The 19660-nt window shown below is 43.4% G+C and overlaps 1 protein-coding gene and 2 long non-coding RNA genes across 7 annotated transcripts in view; 2 read left to right on the forward strand and 1 right to left on the reverse strand.

The window, feature by feature from the left end:
- Nucleotides 1-791: 791 nt before the first annotated feature.
- LOC121068156 lies at nt 792-3433 on the forward strand. Its single transcript, XR_005818664.1, has 2 exons — nt 792-1160; nt 2350-3433. It is a non-coding gene; the product is annotated as an uncharacterized LOC121068156 (long non-coding RNA).
- SYNJ2 (synaptojanin 2) overlaps nt 3283-19660 on the reverse strand; it is a 64635-nt gene continuing 48257 nt past the window's right edge. For 4 of the 5 annotated variants that reach the window (XM_040553195.1, XM_040553194.1, XM_040553196.1 and 1 more), the window contains exons 18-27: nt 19259-19376; nt 17078-17296; nt 15815-15893; nt 14417-14585; nt 13911-14063; nt 11178-11312; nt 9995-10107; nt 9143-9251; nt 7583-7785; nt 3283-4446 (exon numbers count right to left, since the gene is read on the reverse strand). In XM_040553195.1, coding sequence (XP_040409129.1) covers nt 3649-4446; nt 7583-7785; nt 9143-9251; nt 9995-10107; nt 11178-11312; nt 13911-14063; nt 14417-14585; nt 15815-15893; nt 17078-17296; nt 19259-19376 — 2096 coding nt within the window. In that variant the 3' untranslated portion in view covers nt 3283-3648. Of the gene's footprint in view, nt 4447-7542; nt 7786-9142; nt 9252-9994; nt 10108-11177; nt 11313-13910; nt 14064-14416; nt 14586-15814; nt 15894-17077; nt 17297-19258; nt 19377-19660 lie in introns of all 5 variants that reach the window. The other variant, XM_040553197.1, reaches the window with a different exon arrangement.
- LOC121068157 lies at nt 10118-13945 on the forward strand. The gene is made up of 2 exons (XR_005818665.1): nt 10118-10697; nt 11474-13945. It is a non-coding gene; the product is annotated as an uncharacterized LOC121068157 (long non-coding RNA).

Here is a 19660-nt window from a genome sequence, read left to right on the forward strand (position 1 = left end):
TACGGGTCTGCTGCAGCGTTCTTGTTCGCTTCCCGTTAGACACGTAAAGCTCTTGTGCTTCTCTGGTGTCGCGTTAATTCAGAATATAGTACCTTTGTGCAAATTCTTGCAACTCAAACATTGTCCTTAATCCCACCCAGCTGGGGACCCGGCTGCAGATGTGGCTAGGAGGTATGTGGGAGTTGTCTGAGGAGGTGGGAGTTGTCTGCACTGTGGGACACAAATGGTAAGGCAGGAAGGGAACGCTGAGAGGAATTTGTCAGTCCTCCTGCGTGGGGTTGTCTGGCACTGTTGTGTACCTGTACTGATATTTCTAGCAGCAATAGTGATCAAGTTTTAATTGCTGTTTAAACAGGCTTTCACTGTGATTTGCGCTTTGTGGTGCTAGGCAGTGTAGCTAGCTAGGAAAGGAGAATTTTTCATTGGTGAAAATGTCAATTTTGTACAAAAAAAAAAAAGGAAAAATAGTTTTATCAGTGGATATTCTAAAAAATATATTTTGGTTTTGGTTCTCTTTTTTCGTTTTGGGGAGCCCCTACCTAAAAAGCTCATCAGACTATAAGGAGCTGGCTGACTATTTGCAGCTGGCAAAATACAGTTGTTGGTTTTTTCCCTGAAGGAAAGTTGAGAAAGATGTTTTGCATTAAAAGTATACATGCTGAGGGAAGATTTCTTACCCACCTTATCTTACTGCTCTACTGTTCCAAAATAAGACACCGCTCTTGCTGCGAAGTATACATCTAAATAGTCAACACTGACCAACAGTATAAAAAGCTTAAATTTTAAGCTTAATATTAAATTTTAAGCTTAAACTGTAACTAGCTCTTCTGGTTACAGTTATACAGTGATTGCAGTGCATTGGGTATGATAGCTACTGAGACTGTCACAAGTAATATTAATAATGAGATGGAGAACAAACAAAACTTGACTGAAGCTCCCACTTTTCTTTACTTCCCAAGCTTCTCCGTGTGTGACTGCACTGATTGTTGTGGAGGTTTTTTATTCTCCGTATCTTTTATAAAAATCAGCACTGCTGTACTGCCTACAGAAAAGGAGTTGATTTCCCAGAAATCACTAGCCTGGTGGAAATGGCACTTCCGTAGCGTGATGTGAGCAGGAAGCTGATGAAAACAAATCTCAACAGAAGAAAAGGGGAGCAGGTATGGAACAGTTACACTGTCGGTCACTCGGCCTTTGTTCATGTTGTGGCGGGGCCGGGCTTAGTCCAGAACAAGGAGGAAAGAATCCCTCCCTCCTGCAGCCTGAGTCTTCTGCGATGGTTCCCCAAATGCAGAGCAAGCCTGGCCCTGCTTCACTTGTCCAGGTCACAAGTACCTGCCTCTGAAAAGCTCCTGGCTGACGTGTTGGGCACAATGTGAAGGGTAATGCAGTGAGGGAGCGGATTCTTCATTCTTTGCTCCATCCTTTTCAGCTGGACAGTTACTCTCCCTTGGTTTGCTGTGATTGAACAGCGTGTGCTGTCACTGGTGGTATAAAGTAGGGATTTGTACTTTAACGGGCAGCTTGCCACGTACACAGACATAAGGGAAAACGGTAAAGGCCAGATATTTTTCTTAGTCAAGGAGAGTAATAAAGTAGATTTTATTTGACTTGTGTAAATCCACTTTAATTGGCTTTCCTGCTAACACTTTCATTACCATGTAAATTAGCTGTCCTAGAGCTGCTAATTATCTTAGCAGAAGATGTTGGCCATGGTCATATAAGGTACTCTTTCTTTTTTATTGCTCTTAGTGTTTTATACTGAACTGTGCCCATAAATAATCACTGCATTTTTTAAGGGGAGGATGACGAGGGTAAGGGGCTGTGTCACATTGTAGGGAGTTGACTAACCTGCTGCTTCGTGATTCACCAGCCGGCTGCTGTGCTAAACTGGCACTTCTGTAAGGAGCTTAGCTCCGGGTTTTATTGGTGTTGGGTGCTGGGGAACGAGAGAGCAGAGGATGGCAGGTGCTCAGACAAAGGTAGCATCTTCTCTTACAGGATGCCTTGTGTTCAAAATTTGGTCACGGCAGTGAGATAGCGAGGTGTTAATAGTAGGGAAGTGCCTGAATCCCAGTTTCCAAGCAACTGAGAACAAGTCAAATAATTTTCCTGTAGGGGAAAAAAATAAAAGCTCTGAACTTTCTTTTAATACAGCTTTTCTGCAGGGAACCTGAAAATGAGAGAGGAATTTTTTTTAGCCATACCTACTGCTTTAAAACATTCTCCTTAAGAGAGGCATCAAGAGCTTTTATTATTAAATTAACAAATTACCACAAGATGTTGCAATCATATTTAACTGCTTGCTTCAAACAAATGGCACTGCTCCTAAACAGTTTTACTGCACAGGTGAGGTAAGAGCCTGCACAGCTATGGCAGATGACAGACATTTTAGCACCATGGGTATCCTCACTGAAATCTTGGGCTTCTGAGAAGGATGACTGATGCTTCGTTATGAAGAGCAAGCCTGCTTTGAGCTGAGCAGCCCTACTTCATGAGCGCACCGTGGTAAGTGACCGATAGCTAGACTCACCTGGACCACTGTCCCCATAGGCTCAGGTGGAAGAATGCAAGGGAGAAGCACAGCAGCAGTACACACAGGAGTACTTGCCTGGAGTTTCTCCAGTGGTAACAGGGGTGATGCTTCCCCTGCTAGGGTGTCATATTCTGAATCATAGAACACGATCACCTTTTAAACTTTTAAACAAATGCCTTTTGTTTGCAAGAACCTGCATAGAACAGGTTATGCAGTCTTATACTGTGCGTTTTAACTGCCTCCTAGGGACACTCCCTCTACTGATGCACGGTGCACCCGAGCAACAGATCTGTTTATGCATGCTTCTGAAATTTGTCTGTAGTCATAGATGCAGTCACCTGTTTCTAGCTCCACTTCTAGTTTGCGCCGCTCATAGTCACAGCTTCTCGGGTCGACTTGGTCCTCTGCAGTGTGGCTTAAAAAAGCTGCAGAGGTTAATAAGAAGCACGTGGCGGATTCTTCCCAGGTACGGAATAAACAGACTGCATGGCTGATGTCTGGGCAACGTTGCTTGTAGTTCTGCTTCCATTCTCATAGTACCCACCTGTTTTCAACACAGGACTGAGGTAACAAGGTAAGTACTAGGGATCGTCAAGACTGCAGCTATCTCCAGGAAGACAACGCCTAAGCCTTTCTCCAGTGGAAACTTACTAGCAGAACACTAGCAGTGCTACTGCTGTAAGTTATGCTGGTGTGTATTCCCCCTAGGGATGTTTGTTCCAGAATAACTATAGCGGTCTAACTAGTCAAGATAAGGGTGCTTTATTTTAGGTGACAGAAATAGGTTAATATATATTTTACAGAAAAATGTTTTTCGTAATATCTTTTTTTCCATATATCATTACATGTTCTAAAATATGACTTGTAACTGAAATAAAACATCTTAAGATGGATTAATAAAAAGAAATAACTTAGAATAAAGAACTTCTCAAACAGACTGCAGATAATGTTAGGTTGCTCTGTACACTTCCCTCCAGGGGCAGCATCTTTGTCTTTAAACATGGCAATGAAATGTAGCATGGACAGATGGTATTTCCTTAAATATAGAGCTTTGTGCAAAAGGTTTTTATTTTGCATCATAATTATGGGGATTAACATTAAGGGGACAAATTTTACAATTCTAAATTATTATTTGTGTTCGCCAAGGCGTTTTTGTTTTGCTCTAAGACAAGCAGTTTGTCGAACCCTTCTGACAGCGCAGCATTGTCTTCGTCATCACTGAACGTAACCCAGTGACTGAAATCTTTTGAGCTGGGGACTTTTAAGTTTTCTGGCGTATGTGCTGAAGAAGTAGTTGATGCTGCCTGTAGGGAAAGATGGCAGGAAGAATCCAGGTCCAAAAGACTGGTGTTCTTTGCAAGGGAGCTGGTATCTGAGAGCTGGGGACGCTGACCTTCTGGTAGAGGAGCAGGACCCTGAAGGTTCGCGATCCGTTCTGTATTTGGTGCCAACTGTTTCGTTGTACTGTTTTCTGGGCTGGCAGAGAACGTAGGGGCTAAGAGGGCAGACTGCGTGGGGGCAGCGTGAAGGACATCGGAGTCCTGAGGCTGGGGGCAGAACCCAGGATTGTTGTTGTTGGAGTTGAACATTAACCCTCTAAGAAGCGGGCTGTCACTGCTCTGCAGAACTTGCAGGTGAAGAGCTGCAGGAGCCGACTTCTTTCTTCGTGGTGGCACCTTTGGGACAAAGGATGTGCTCTGGGGAGGCAGTGCACTGGCCTCAGCTGTGCTTGGTGAAGGGAGCTGCTTTTCACTGCTCTCCTGAGGCTTCCCAGGTTGTGCTGTTCTGGGCTTTGGGATTGGAGTAATCTTGGTCGGACTAAGAATAGCTGCGGCTTCTAGCCAGGGCTCTGTTGAGCCAAAAGGATTCTGTGCTGCCTGTTGTTCAAATTGCTCATCTGTAGACATGGCCTGAGGGGGGGAAAAGGAACAAGAAGTTTGAGAACAAAAATGGTACCTTAAGCTGTGAGTCACTTTTAGCGCAAGTTTTATTTATGGCGTTACTGAGAAAAGCTGACAGTTCTGGAAGAAAAAAACAGTACAAAGAGGAGGCTTGACAGCACAATTTGAAACTGTACCTGCTTAGTTCTGCCTCAGCCATCGTGCCTTGGACCAGTGTTCATTTATAGGGTGCTATGTGAGGACAAGGATCCTACAGCCTGTTCACTCCCTGTATGAAAAATAACTCTTTCTGACCATCTCTTTTTCATGTTAGGATTTAGCTCCAGGTCAAGTTGACGCAGTTCTGAGGAGTTATTTATTTGTTACATCTCCCTGCTGACTAGTATTATTTAAGCAAGAATGCATAGGGAGGGCTAAATTAATGGGGGTGGCATTAGCTCATGTCTTTGGGTATGTCCTGATACATAAGGTTGAAGGACAATTAGCCTAAGCTAACCCAAGAAATGCGTTAATGGCCCTGTCGTGTCTCACTGATGCTAGCAACTGAAACTAAAAGTAAACTCTCCAAGTGCAATTTAGAATATATCCGCTATTTAAAAATACAAAACTGGAGCCCACATCAGACCAAGAGGGCAGGGGTTGCTTCAGATTTCTCAGTGTACTCACTGTGACTGAACGCAAACATTTTAATTCTTTATTGCTGTCCCATAGTGCTAAAGATAATGCACAGGCTTTTTAGTCAGTATTTCACGATGGGCACATCCCCTGTCATTTCTGTCTGTAACAATGCATGCTTTTGAGTGCGTGGCTGTTTGAACGATTGAGGTGGGTTGGGTAGAGGTGTTCACGTACAGGACTCACATCTGAACTCACTCGGATGGAGGAATGTGTAAGTCTGATATCAGAGTCAAACTGAAATAGACAAATTCCTGCAAGAGATTTCATATAACTAACACCAAGACAGCACTTTGCAGGAGGGCCCTGGGAGTGGGTGCAAAATAAACAGAAAACAACTAGACCATTCATTGTTATTGAATGATTAAGGAAAAAGCACACACTGGTGTCTGTTTTTTCTTCTTTTGTGTTTTTGCTCAGTGGAGATGGCACAAACTCCATTACAGAGAAGGGGTGAATGCCTTGGCAAAGGAAAGTAAGGCAGAATTCCTAACAACTTGGAACAGAGCTTGCTGAGTTTCTGTCAAAGGAGGACTCTGGAAGGTTACATTTGTGCCTCTCTTGTACTTAAATGGCTTTCGCCATTAAATAATCATTTCAGCAGCCCTAGGAGGTGAAGAAATACAGCCATTGTAGAGACCTGACAGATTAAAAACCCACGCCTACGGGTGAGTATTTTTAAGAACTTCAACTGCTGAGTAGAATCCAAAGTGAAATGCTGAATCCCATTATAAGGCATGTGAGAGAAGTTGGATGTCTCTGAACAGGACGCAGAACTGTATACGGATCAAGAAGCTGCCACAATACAGAACAGAACACTCTTGATGTGATTAAAAGTAAACACTGATAAAGAAGGGATGAGTCTTAAATCCTGCACATCAGCTGCCTCTCTCTAATTGGGATTCATGGCAGAACTCTAACCTGAAGATGTATGCCTCTGCTCTGCCTCTGTTAGTAAGGCAGCTAGACTCAGTTCTTTAATTTAATACTCAGCCAAAGAGTGCTGATACTGAAAAAATCAGACATTTCTAAGCAGTTTTGTCTCTGATTTGAACGACAGTCTTTAGATAGCAGAAATAACTCAAAAAGAAAAAATAGAACTGTTGAGATTGACTGAAACAGTAATTCTTTGTAGAGCAAGAAAGTCTTTCTTCCCAATTTTACTAAAAAAAACCCTAGATACATGTGATGTGAAGATGGTTCTGATGCTTCATAATCAACAGAGTAGAAACACAGGAAGAGAAAAAGCACCATGGGAGATGGCTCCCAAATGAGATAGCCATTCTTGGTGCACCGTCCTAGAAGTAATTTGCCTGACAAATCTGGTGGCTTTCTGTGACAGGGTTACAGCATTAGTGGATAGAGGAAGAGCAACTGACATCATCTGCCTGGACTCATGCAAAGCATCTGACCCTGTCCCACATGATATGCTTGTCTCTAAAGTGGGGAGACATGGATTTGACAGATGGACCACCCCGTGGGTAAGGAATTGGCTGGATGCTTGCACTCAAAGTTGTGGTCAACTGCTCAATGTCCAGGTGGAGATCAGTAATAAAGGGTGTTCCTTAGGAACAGGTCCTGCTCATGTGAGACCCCACCTGGAGCGCTGCATTCAGCTCTGGGGCCCCCAGCACAAGAAGGACATGGAAGTATTAGAATGAGTCCAGAGGAGGGCCACGAAGATGATCTGAGGGCTGGAGCACCTCCCCTATGAAAAAAGGCTGAAAGAGCTGGGGTTGTTCAGCCTGGAGAAGAGAAGGCTCCAGGGAGACCTTACAGCAGCCTTCCAGTACCTGAAGGGGGCCTGCAGGAAGCTGGGGAGGGACTCTGTCAGGGAGTGAAGCAACAGGCCATGGGGTAATGGCTTTAAACTAAAAAAGGTTAGATTTAGATCAGATATAAGGAAGAAATGCTTCACTGTGAGGGCGGTGAGGCCCTGGCACAGGCTGCCCAGAGAAGCTGTGGATGCCCCATCCCTGGAGGTGTTCAAGGCCAGGCTGGATGGGGCTTTGGGCAACCTGGTCTGGTGGGAGGTGTCCCTGCCCATGGCAGGGAGCAAGAACTAGGTGGGCTTTAACGTCCCTTCCACCTGAAACTGTTCGGTGAATCTATGAAATGAATGTGATGCGATCTGGAGATACAGGGGAAGTAGAGCATTAGAGACAAGCCATTTTTACATTCAGTTCCATACGCTTTGACAATGTTTAGCCAAAACAGAAGAAAAGTAACAAAATCTAAGAGAAGAGACCAACAAACAGAAAGGCTGAGTAAGGAACTCAGGCTCCTTTCCTTTCTGACTGCCTGGTATCTTGTTATGCCCTTAAAGACTGCAATACACGAAACCATTTCAGTGCCCGTTGAATAAGAACTGGGTACATTTTAAATAACAGGGCTTCCTAAAAACTGTTTAGCAGCCTGCCCCTTCCTCACCCTGTGTAAGGAAGGTTGGATGCCTTTTGCTGCAACTCACGTTTTCCATCTTGACTCCGGTCCTTTGTAGCGGTGCTGGCTTCTTTGTGGTTGGAACTTTGGGTGGTGGGCGATGGGGCACAAGCGCTGGTCCTGCCTGCGACCCTGGAAATGATGGTGATTTTGTGATGCTGGGGAGAGGCTCGGGTTTGGTCAACATTTGGTTTCTAGCTGGAGCAGGCTTCGGTGCATCTTCCTGTAATCCTGAAAGCAAAACCAGTTACTGTCTTGGCTTGATCAGAAATGTAGCAGCAAGATGATTTCTTTCACAATCGTGTTTTCTAAACTGTGCATGCCTGAAGGGAACAGTGCTCAGGCATGGAATGTAGGGTTTAGAAATAAATGGACCTTGGCGAGCCTGTCTCTAGAACGTTTACATTTGTAAACAGCAGTTAGGGAAGAATTTCCCTGTTTGAAATACTTCATGCCAACACAGCAGTGCTGTGTCAGCCATTTGGCCCAGTGGATGAACCCTGCCTGGGGGTTCTGAAGCACTGGGCTCAAGTCCTGAGTCTCCTTTTGCCTGGGTTTTCTGATCTGGATCAAACAGATAACAGCACTGAGCACCTCTTGGAGATCATTTGTGGAGAACTGTAAATCCTACTGCGTGGTAGAGCACAGGTAATTGAAAGTGATGCTGACCAGGTGAGTTTCCTTACACAAGCTGAGTGAAATGCTTTGTGAATTTCAGAATTAACAGGGAGTATACTGACTTCACAGATAAAGGCACGGCACTCTCTGAGGAACAAACATCAAAATGCCTTAAAGATATTTCTAATTAAATTGGATTGTTCCAGACTGCATTAGCTGTATTTACAAACAAAAAGGGCCATTTTTTTTCTTGTAAACAGAGAGCCTTGCAAACTCACATAGCAACCTCCCATCATACTGCATTCTTTCTTTTATATGCATCAGCAAAAAAAAAGACTACTTCCAACCCTGGAGGGTATACTCACAGGGCTCGAGTTTCAGAAACGAAGCTCTACCTAGTTTCCTGTTCTAATTTGCCCTTTTATCTCTTGGGCCTAGGTATAGATCCTAATACATGAAGTAGCCTTTCAGCAGAGATACTCAAGCTAAAAGTAGTACAAACTTCTATCTAGGTAACAACTACAATTCCTGTTCAAATGCGAGCAGAATCCAGGTTATTTCCCCCACAGCTGTACTTGGTCTGTAAGTTCTGCTCGGAATAGTGAGCATTCAATAAATGGAGCAGCAAGTATCTTTTATGCAACTCTCAGGTAACACAAGCAGTTGAGGAAGATCCCATCTTTATCTTTCAATTTTTCAGACTGAATCTGGACATAAATAACCCAAGCTGCTCCTAGTAACAGCTTCTACAAGAAAATATACAACTCATCTAGGAAAAAAAAAAAAGGCTAGCATTATCAAAACTGACAGGTAACACTAAGCACAATCTTGCAAGAACGTGTATGTCAGTGTTCAGCTGAGCTTCTGAATAGAAATAAATGCATCTGGGCTATGACGGGGGAAAGATAAATACGCCTACAGACTTCTTTATTTCAAGATTTTTGGAAGTCCGTTACGAATCTGTGCTCACCTCCTTTAGCTTCCATAAGACATCTAATAGCTTCTTCTGCTTCCTCAGCTGTGGTGGTTTTGATCTGCTTGACATTGTAAGGTTTGCTTATCCCAGTCCGGACTTTAGGCTTTAAAAAAAAAATACAAGAATGAGTAATCTGGAGAGAACTGTTCTTTCTGGTACACCTGTAATCTTACGGCTAAGCTCACACACCTGTAAAGTTCTGGTTTTGCCAGTGGCTATTTAACAATCTATGAACACTATGGAAACGGTGGGGAGTCTTTTGGCAGGTATTAGGTATTGGTTATCTGCTGAGGAGACGCGTGGATGGCTTACAACCACACCTGGTCCTCAGCCATCCCTTGTTCAGTATGTTAGGGTTTCCATCTAAGAAGAGAGGAGGGGGGAGGTGTTTCCACATTCAGGTCTTGGTTTCCCTGCTGAGAGGGCTGGCAGCCTTGCTGGCAATGGTGAGTGAACTCTTCCCACATGCTAGACACTAGTGTAGCCCATCCAAAAGAGGTAAGAAAAGAATTAAAGCACATTATCATGGTGCTCAAATTCAAGTTAGCATCTGTCAGAAAGCAACATGTGAGATAAACCAAGAAGAGTGCCCTGGTTGTGCACTGTTCTCTCTCCCTGTCTTTGGCCTTTTTAATTTTTTACAATTTAATACATTTTTTTCTGGGGTGCATCAGGTCCTGCAGTCTGGTCTGACAGTACAACGCATTCATCTTGGCCTTTCCAGCTCAGGCAAGCGATTGTCTTCCTTCCTTGTATGACAGGTGCATCATGTACGCGATGCTCGGTGTCTGTGTGGATGGGGGAGATCGGGATGATGCTACGCGGCCGCAGAGGGGCAGGGCTCACCGGCTGCTGAGGGGCTCCAGGTAGCAGCTTCGCCGTTGCCAAGATGGAGCAGGTGGAGTGGTTTCCTGAGGAGAGGGAACCATCCGAGGAGGACTTTTTGCCTGATGTTCCAGCTGAAAGAGGAACAAAAACGGCCTGTTAGATTCAACAGCTGGTACAACATTGTACCTGCTATGGTGCAAACCCCATGCTCTTTGAAAGGGTTTTTGGGAAATGAAGGAGATGCTGCCACCCTCCTGCTCCTCCAGGAAACGGGCACGTTTAGGCAAGACCTTCCTGAGGGACACCAGGGACCTTGAGTCCCTCTGTCCTGGTGCCAAGAGCAAAAACACTGATCTAGGAGGAGTCATGAGCTGAAACTGTTACTGGTTTAGTCTCAGGTGAAAAAATAAAATGATGGTATCTTGAACTGTTTCAGGAGGCAGTTTCCTAGTTAGCCTTGCTTTCATTTAACAATTTGGTTACCTCAGCTGAGCGTTAACGCTGCCTTCCAGGCACAGAAGTACTGATACCAGCGAGTCTGACAGAACTTTTAAATTAAGACTGGAAAATATGTAAAGAAGAGAGGCTTTTGGGATGAAAAAAAAGCGGTGCATAGCTTCTGTTATGCAGAAGGCTGACGTGATTATGCTGATCTAGCAATCATCACTCATCCAGAAGCATCCATAAAAACAGGAGCTGTACAGCACGGATGGCCCCTCAGGTGAGTAGAGTTTTGGTAAACAGCTCCATTCTCCTTGTGCCTCACTGAACACAACAACAAGCAAGAATTGCTTGCCAGGCAGAAAAGGACAGATACTGTGCAGAACAAGAATTTTTGTTAAAGCTTTTTAAAAGAAGACTACAATTAAGTCAGAAACAAACAAACAAAAAACTGTAAGAAAACATAACTTTTTAAGTCATCAGGAATAAATAATGGTACTATTTTTATTGAGTGATGAGTTAGTAAGGTCACTCCATCCTCACTAAAGCACAGGGCCTTTCTCTGTGGAGCATCTGTCATCCTAAGGACAGACCTTCCCCCATTGCTAGCTGCAGCCACAGTCAGACTGAAACAGACTGGGAAGCGAGCGTATCAACAGCCTGACATTTCAGAACAATTTAACTTTCTTTGTCACCCAGCAATGGCACATAATTAACTGTTGAGTTGGGGAAAACACCCAGTTAAGAAAGTGAAACTCACCAGGAGGAGGAGGCCTCTGCGGTGGCTGAAGCGGCCGAGGCCGGTTAGGAACGGACAGGGACCTGCTTGGAGAGCGGCGGTGGCGCTCCCCACTTCGCTCCAGCTCCTGCTTCAGGTCAGCCAGGGCTGTATCATCTAGGGAAATTATAGAAAGGGTCTGTGTCAGATACTCACTGGAGGAAATGCACCAAATCTGGGCGGCTCCTTTCGTACTGTTCTGCTCCCCCCGAACGTCTCCCACTCCAAGAAACATCTACCCTTTTGTCAAACACTTATTTCTCTTTCTCCTTCTCCAGCATTTATCGGCATTGCCACTGACAAAAAGACTGCCCGCCTTTGATTTCAGGGTTACTGGTCACCTCGTTACACTGTCAGCTTTTCAGAGGCAGACTTCAGCAACTGGCATCATTCAAACTGTGACGTGCAGCCACGAGAAGGCTCGTCGTGGTCGGTTCCCTGCTCCTCCTTCCTGAACACTGAAATTCCCTCTGAAGATTAGGCAGCTTTCCTTGCTCAGAACTGTTTTCATGCCAGAGAAAAACCTGTCAGAATCGCTCACTCATCACATCTCTGCTTTCCAGCAATGTTTCATAACAGGAACACCTGCCCCAATGTGACAGCCCTTGATTGCACCTTAAATGACTAGACTATTGCCCTTTCATCCCACCTAAGCCTCTCTGACAGCTGGAGAGGAGAGGAGTAGGGATTGCTTATTCTCCCAGTCGGCTGCACTGAGGTCTTTCACCTCGGTTCTCTCACCTCCCTTCCCTGCCCAGCCATGCAGATACAGTCTCTAGGGCCATAAATCCACTGGGTTTAGTTTTGTCCCTGTGGTTTGGAGAGGATGGGGAAGGAATTGAGAAGCAGCAGTCCCTCATGCTTTAGGCATTTGTACAAAAATTCCCGTTTTTCAAAAGCCGTGCTCTGCAGGGAATGCTGAGCTCCCTCACAATTTCCTGCTCCCACTCAGCACCGGATGGCAGCCGCAGAGACGCAGCCTGTGATCCGCCCAACCTACCCCCTCTTCCCTCCGCATTTTCTGTACTTCTAAGCAACAGCTATGGCCTCATCAGTAGGATCCAAGGAGTCATGCAGACACCTAAAGGCACAGCTTGAAATTCTGGCAGTAACACTGAGCAAAACACAAAAAAGTCAGCCATCGCCATTCAACTCCCCCCCTAAAAAGACTGCTGGTTTTTGGCAGTGGCTCCCAGGAACATCAGTTTTGTGAGGCTATTCTCTGACCTCTGAAACACACACACACATACCACCGTGCTCCTGTCCTTGGCTTCCATCCGTGTCTAACACCAGCTCTACAATCACCATACCTTTGATTACGAGACACTCAGGTAGAATTGGAAGCTTTATGGAGGCATCTGAAATTGCAGAGACTTTCAAGATGGATTGAATGTATCATATTTTGACTTGTGTGAGATCGTGACACCAACCTTCACCTCCTTCAAACTATACTTTATAGCCTCTATTTACTTTTTGATATCTTTGCTGGAGAAGAGTTAGCATGGGTGAAAAGAATCACTGCAATTCTCTGTGGCATAATGAACCCTCACAGAGCAGGCCAGAGGTGCTCGGAGGGCAACTCATCCTATAACACAAAGTGATTGTTTTCACTGCATTTAATAATGACAGATCACTCCTTGGCTCGGGGCTACGTTTCTGGGTCTGTTCCCACGTTGCATGCAGCATGTGACTTCAGGTGGGCAGGAAAGCTGTACATCACTGCGATGGCTTGGAACATCTGTCTGTGTAAACTTAGCAGTTTTATTTAATCTTTACGAACTCTACTTCTGACTCACCCTTTGAAGGTATAAAAGTTTGCACTTTTATGCCATAAAACTCACTTCTGTGAGAGTGCAGAAAGACAGCTCCTGAATCACTGGGGAAGTGTTTGATGTGTGATCCGTCCTGTCCATGCTTGGCCAGTAAAGCATGTCCTGATCGCACCCCAACATAATAAAACTGCTGCTGTGGCTAGTTCCTGCTGCAGTTTATATCAGTATTCTTTTCACAGCATTAACTTCTCTTTACCAAGTAATTTCGTAGTAATATGCAAACAAGCCAGGTGACCAGACAAAAAGGGCAACACACTTGCAAAGCACTAAAAGAATGAATACACCTGCAGTGTGAACCTTGACTTCTTCAGAAATAAAATAGCAGCAAAGGAGTAATTTTAGGCTTCTTTTGAAGTCAGTTTGAACAAAACTTCCTGGACAGTCCAGCTTACTCCAGACTGCACTGCCACAACTATTGCTTAAAGGGTAAGCAATACCCTTTACATATACAGGCAAAGCCCATCACCAAATCAACAGCAATCCTTTCGTTTGATTTTGCTCTGTCCCTCACCAATGAGAGAATAAAGTACAGATGATTTTGTATTTTATGCCCTGGTGCTGTACAACAGCACCAAATGGATAAAAAGACTTAATTTCTCATGACTTTAAACGGAAACCAGCATTTCTAAGCATTACTACTTTGCCCTGGGCTGAAGAGAAGGAGAATCTAAGCTTTATTATTTGTATTGTTCTTGTTGCCTGAGGGCCTCAGTTACAGTCACAAACTTGATAGGGGTTGAGCACTGTACAGATATGTATCAAAAAGATGATCATTATCTTTGAAGGACCTACAATCAAAATATAAACGAACAGGGGAATACAGACAAGAGGAGAACAAACAACAAACATCCAGGTCTTACTTTAAGGAACGTACATAATTTACCTTTGTACAGCTGTGGGTTTTGTCCAGATTTGTTTGAAAAAGCTGCGGATGCAAAGTGTCCAGAGCCATCAGGCAAATCTTCTGCTGAGTCTGCTTCTAACTGTTGACACAAAGCATCATCTAAATAATCATCTTCATCCTCCACTATATCACCTGAATTAAAACATAAAATACACAGATTTAATGAGCAAATACATTCTCCGTCTCTCCTTATTATCAATGAATTAATTTAATATACAGGTTGGGCAAGCTCTTTTTGTAACCTGCACTTCACTACATTTTGTTTCTACACAGACAACTGTACCACACGTAGGATTTGCTAACGTAGTTTATAACACTAAATTGTTAGAACAATCCTAACCATGGCTTTAGTTACAATCTTCTTTTTAAGAAGTGTGGTTTTATTGCAAATGAAGATACTGATTGCACTCATACTGTACCTGCTCTGTGCAATCAAAGTCAGCGAAGCAATTTCTCACAGCTAGGCTTAGAAACCTGCTTCTCACCTTCTGAGTCATAGTCCAAACTTGAGAAGTCAAAATTTTCTTCCAGAAGACAGGAGTTTGCTGTGGGGGACATGGGGACAATGCTGTCCCGTTTTCGAGCAATTTCCTCCTGAAGTCCCTTTAGCCAGTCCTTGGTCTTGGGTCGGATCTTCACTGTTCTGCCTCTGACCTAAAACAAACAAAATTGTTTCCCCTTTGCCAAGAAATTTCACAAAATAAGCACACCTGAACAAAATAAGCAAGTCCTGACAGAAACTGATATAACTAAAGCTTCATCTCAGAAGATAAATGAAAAGGAAGCACACCTCCTACCCCCATAACCAAGTTTTCAGACTGTAACAATATTCTTGAAAGAAAATTAGCTTCAAAGCTCAAAAGCTGTGCTGCTGCATTTGGGAATTACTCGAGAAATAGGTGAAACATCAGCTATCATCAAAATGATATTGCGACAGTAATAATGGTGTTGGAGGGTTCCATTTTTGAGTCAGTAGCTTTAAAACAGATAGAAACTTGCTACCTGCTGCAATCTGTAAGGAGAGTCTCTCCTCAGAAATCCCAAATATGATGGTTTGTGTATATGTAAAGTATATTATTGAACAGATTAAGATTGTAGCTGCTTATGTGAGTTGCTTCATGACATTTTGGGGTAAGGTGTATCCAAAACAGCAGCTTTGGCAGCCACATTCATTTGGAAAGTTCCTGTCTCTGGTTCTGAGTCTCTTGACACATTGTACACGTACAACTGTTTTTGATTTTGTGCTATAAATTAATTGATTAAATGAGCCCAATTCAAAGATGAAACTCCAAATATGAAAGAAGAACAAAGGGTTAAATCCATTACTTCAGTGTTAAGTTTACAATGCAGCCCCACACACAGTCAGCATGAATGAGGGGGTTGATGAAGTGTAGTGTCTATGTGTGGGAAGGAAGAGCAGGGGCCGAAAAGGTAAACACTTACAGCTAGTGCTGAGTTTACCGTGGAGGACAATGAATCACGTTGTTTGAGCTTGGTAGAAGTTTATTTCGTACACTTAAGAGAAACAAAAATCTCTAAACAATAATCAGGAGGATGCTTTGGCAACAGTATCAAGTCACATAACCTCTAGAGAACTGCTTCAAGTGCCAAAACAATGACCAAGCCCATGTATTCTGCAGTGTTATCGCAGGCCAGTTCCTAAGCACTGCTTGGGAGCTCCAAGAAAAGTGACTTCCTGCCCTCCTGAAATAAATATTTCATTAAAAGCCTCAGCAGCTGCGAAAGCTAAGGACTTTGTAAGCACTACACTTCTTCAAAATAACGTCACTTGATTTAGCTAGAAACTTAACTATCTCATTCTAAGTAACCACTTCTGAGAAATCTGGTAGGAAATTATGATGATAGGTTTGAGGTGGTCTTACCTTGACACCATCTATATCCATAACACGAAGCGCTGACTGGCTGTCCTCAAACGTCACCAGCATTTGACCTCCACTGATCCTAGTAAAAAAAAAAAAAAAAAGGCAGAGGAGAGAAAACAGCGCATTTCACTTCACAAGTGAATAAAAAGCTTTAAATGCAACCACAGTACAGCTATTTTATTTGGTTTTCATTGTGTTTTTACTCACAATTTTTCAAGGAGGAGCAAGTGACCTGTGAATTCCAGCTGAGCTCTTCCTCTTCCCCCATCCTCTCCTGTGTGACCCCAGCATCATGCCCTTAACTAGGTTGTCCCTGAAGCAGCAGTACTAACATCTCTGCAGATATTGATAGGATATCTAGTCTGCTAACCATACTCCCTCTGTACTACCTTCCTTGGCTCTGCATCTCTCTCATTTCAGAGAGCATGCAGTGTCCCCAAGGATTAGAATCCCATCAAGCTGTCAAGCAATTTAAAACAAAAACAGAAACTAAAGCATCTTCTTTTCTTGCTCCATTCCTTCAGAAGCAAGGTGGTGCTGCTGTTCCTGCAGGGCTCCTTTTGGACCCTCAACTTATATTTGGTACTTCATAATACCTGATGGTTGTCAGTTTTCTCTATCAATAAGTGGGTCAAATAAAACGTAACAATTTTCTAGTCTTGTTTTCCAGGTTACCTTTCAGATCTTGTCCTGTTTTGCCCGTGTTTCTCAACAATAGAAGTCCCATAACTATGCTGGAGCCCTGTACAGAATCAACCAGAATGAAATTAAACTGCCCTGCGGTGTTCTGCAGAAGGATCAGGCATCCTCCATACTCTTCAAAAACAACCCAAAACAAGCAAAACAACCCTCAGAAGAAATGAGAGCCAGCCAGGAAATCCTAGTGAGTGTGAAAGAGTGCTGGAAGACAGCAGACCTCCTCAGGGGAAGTGAAGCAAGGCCAGCAGAAGCAATGCCCGTAAATGAGGCCTGAGTCTAAAGGTGATGACTCACATCAAAGCCTCTGCTTTGTGGTGCTGTACTGAATAAAGTTCTCTTTCATTTAGACAGGAATGTTGGTAGACCCTTTCTTTAACGGGCTGACGAGAGGTAAAAAATACTCAAAACATGCGTATATACATTTCTAATGAAGAATTCAACCTGCAGTAAAGGAATTCCACGTACTACTTCCTAATACAAAATTAATTCTGTCGGGACAAAAAGGGAATTGCTAGTCTGTGTTTTTGAATGATGATGGTATGCCATCTCAGATCCCAGATTTACCTGACCAGAACAATAGTGCCATAATCCTCAAACATTTGCATGAGCTCTGTACGCAAGTCCTCAGGAAAATCGTTTTTCTCTTCTGGCGTTGGTGACAGCAGATTTACCACTACTGTGGCATCCAGCGGTCCCTGGAAAGATGACACTTCCTGGAAAACACTCTCACGAGCAGCTTGATTAACTTCCTGAACTTCCACTTCTACAATAGCTAACACAGGCCTACGTGAAACAAAGGAAAAATGCTTATTTAAAATTAACATAACCCAATAGGAAATGCTTCTATGACATTAAAAACAATGTTAAACAGTAGGACATGCAAGAATTTGGTTGTGTGAAGGACAAACATATCAACTCTATGTATCTGCGCTCATTTTTAACTCCACAATGTCAAAGTTCATTACAAATATTTAATTAAGCCTGGTATACCTTAGAAAGAAGTGATTATTATTTATCTTCTACACAGAAGGAGAGGCAGAACAAATTACTTAAGGTCTCACAGCAAGAAAGCACTGCAGCTGGCAATATAGCCCAGAAGTTTGGAGTCTGATGGACTGTTTCATTTTTCCTGCAGTGGAAAACCATGCCTTGAGTAGATTAATTATATTCACCAGTCCTGCATAAGCTGAGTGTAACAGTAAGGACACACCACAGACAAATTCAAGTAACAATTGTGTGTAGCACTTCTGGCTAACCCCTAGACAAAAAATACCAGGATAGTTTGCTCATTCTTAAACAGAATAGGATGGCAATACATTATTTTCTGCTAGACATGGCCACATAAAGACGTCTGTCTTCCAAAACCTAAGGACAAAATTCTCTATGTGTATAATGTGGTAGTAGAGTAGAGTAGTTCAGTTGGAAGGGACCTTCAAAGATCGAGTCCAACTGCCTGACCACTTCAGGGCTAACCAAAAGTTAAAGCAGATTATTGAGGGCATCATTCAAATGCCTCTTGAGCACTGACAGGCATGGGGCATCAACCACCTCGGTAGGAAGCCTGTTCCAGTGTTTGACAACCCACACTGTAAAGAAATTTTCCCTTATATCTAGTCTGAACCTCCTCTGGCTCAGCTTTGCACCATTCACTATAAAAAAAAAAAAAGCATATAGGAAAGTTAGCTATTTCTACAAACACGGTGAATCATAATGCATTTCCATATGTCACAAAGATATAGCTAAGCCTTTTTCTTCCAGCACAAACCTTGGGAAAACAAACCTGCTGACTGTAATTAAAAAGCACTTTTTGTGGTCAAGTTTGCTGAAATAGAAAACCAACGTACGAGAGCCGTGTTTCACAGATTGCATCCTCAGGGTCCTATATAATGAGTGCGGCAGTTCCACTGTGCTTTGCCGAGCACAGCAATGTCAAAGCCTTGACACAGAGAAATTGATTGCAAGAGGCATGTTCTTTCATTGCTGGAGGAATACAGAACAGTCCTCGCATGCAAGAGCGCCATGAGGACCACAGAACCAGTTACGGTGGGTCACCGAACGCTGCTGGGAGGAACAATATCGTAGTACTTCCAGAGGGCTAGAAGGGCTGCGACAAAGATTATTCTGAACACAAGGGCACTTTCAGGGTGTATTTATTAGAGAATTTGTTTCACAGAAGTGAAGCAGTAGCAAGTTTACCAAAGAAAGGTCATTCATATCCCTAAAGAGAAGCTAATGAGATACGGACCAGCCAGAGGCACTGGTCTTTGTTTTCACCTCCTTCTGCAATCTCCATTTCTAAGGGAAGACCAGAAGCTTAACACTGTTACTATGAAGAGGTCACACCTGGCCCTATGTACACGGCTTATACCTCTTCAGGCCACACTGGCCCACCACCCTCTCCTCCCACAGCAAGCTGAGTGGGAGTCCATGAAAGCAGCCTGGTTCGGTATTGGAGCTTTCCAAAAGCAAGCAACAGAAAGCCCTCAATTTTCTATCCCTGTTGCTGCAACTTATCCAACCCTTGCTGAGATTACAGTGCAGCAGAAACAAATACAGAACCATAGATACTCTCCACCATGGTTAAAAAAAAAAAAACACCACAAGAATAATCCAAACAGGACAGTGAACAGATAATAAGCATGGAGTGCCTGTTAGAATCAGACTCCATCCCTCACTTTGAAGGTACAATTGAGTATGACACATTCGAGCCTTGTGGCACTTCTGATTATTTGCTTAGGACTTTACCTGTGGTCAGACGCTTGTAGCTCCGCTCTCCCATAGTACATCAAGGCTCCAGGGGTCCAAGTGTGCCTGACTTTAGTTTCTGCATTCAGATCACTGTCTAGAAGATTGATTTCTCCAGCTGTGCAGCACAAAACATAATTTCAAACCCACTTAAAGCTGTTTTTACTAACAGTGAAGAGAGATTTTATTAAGAAGTACTTCGTATACCCTAGCAGTGGGAGGTGTTGTTTTTTTTTTTTTCCCCCCAATTGTTCCAGTGTATGCCATTCAAAGAAGAGCTTGTATCCCAAAAGATTTAGAAATTAGGAAATAGAAAGCAAAATACAGAAAGGACAGGGAGTGCAAAAGACACAGGTGATCACTAGATTAAGACACCTGCAAAATGGTAATCTGAATGTCCCT

This window comes from Cygnus olor, chromosome 3 (assembly GCF_009769625.2).
Source record: "Cygnus olor isolate bCygOlo1 chromosome 3, bCygOlo1.pri.v2, whole genome shotgun sequence".
NCBI lineage: Eukaryota > Metazoa > Chordata > Aves > Anseriformes > Anatidae > Cygnus > Cygnus olor.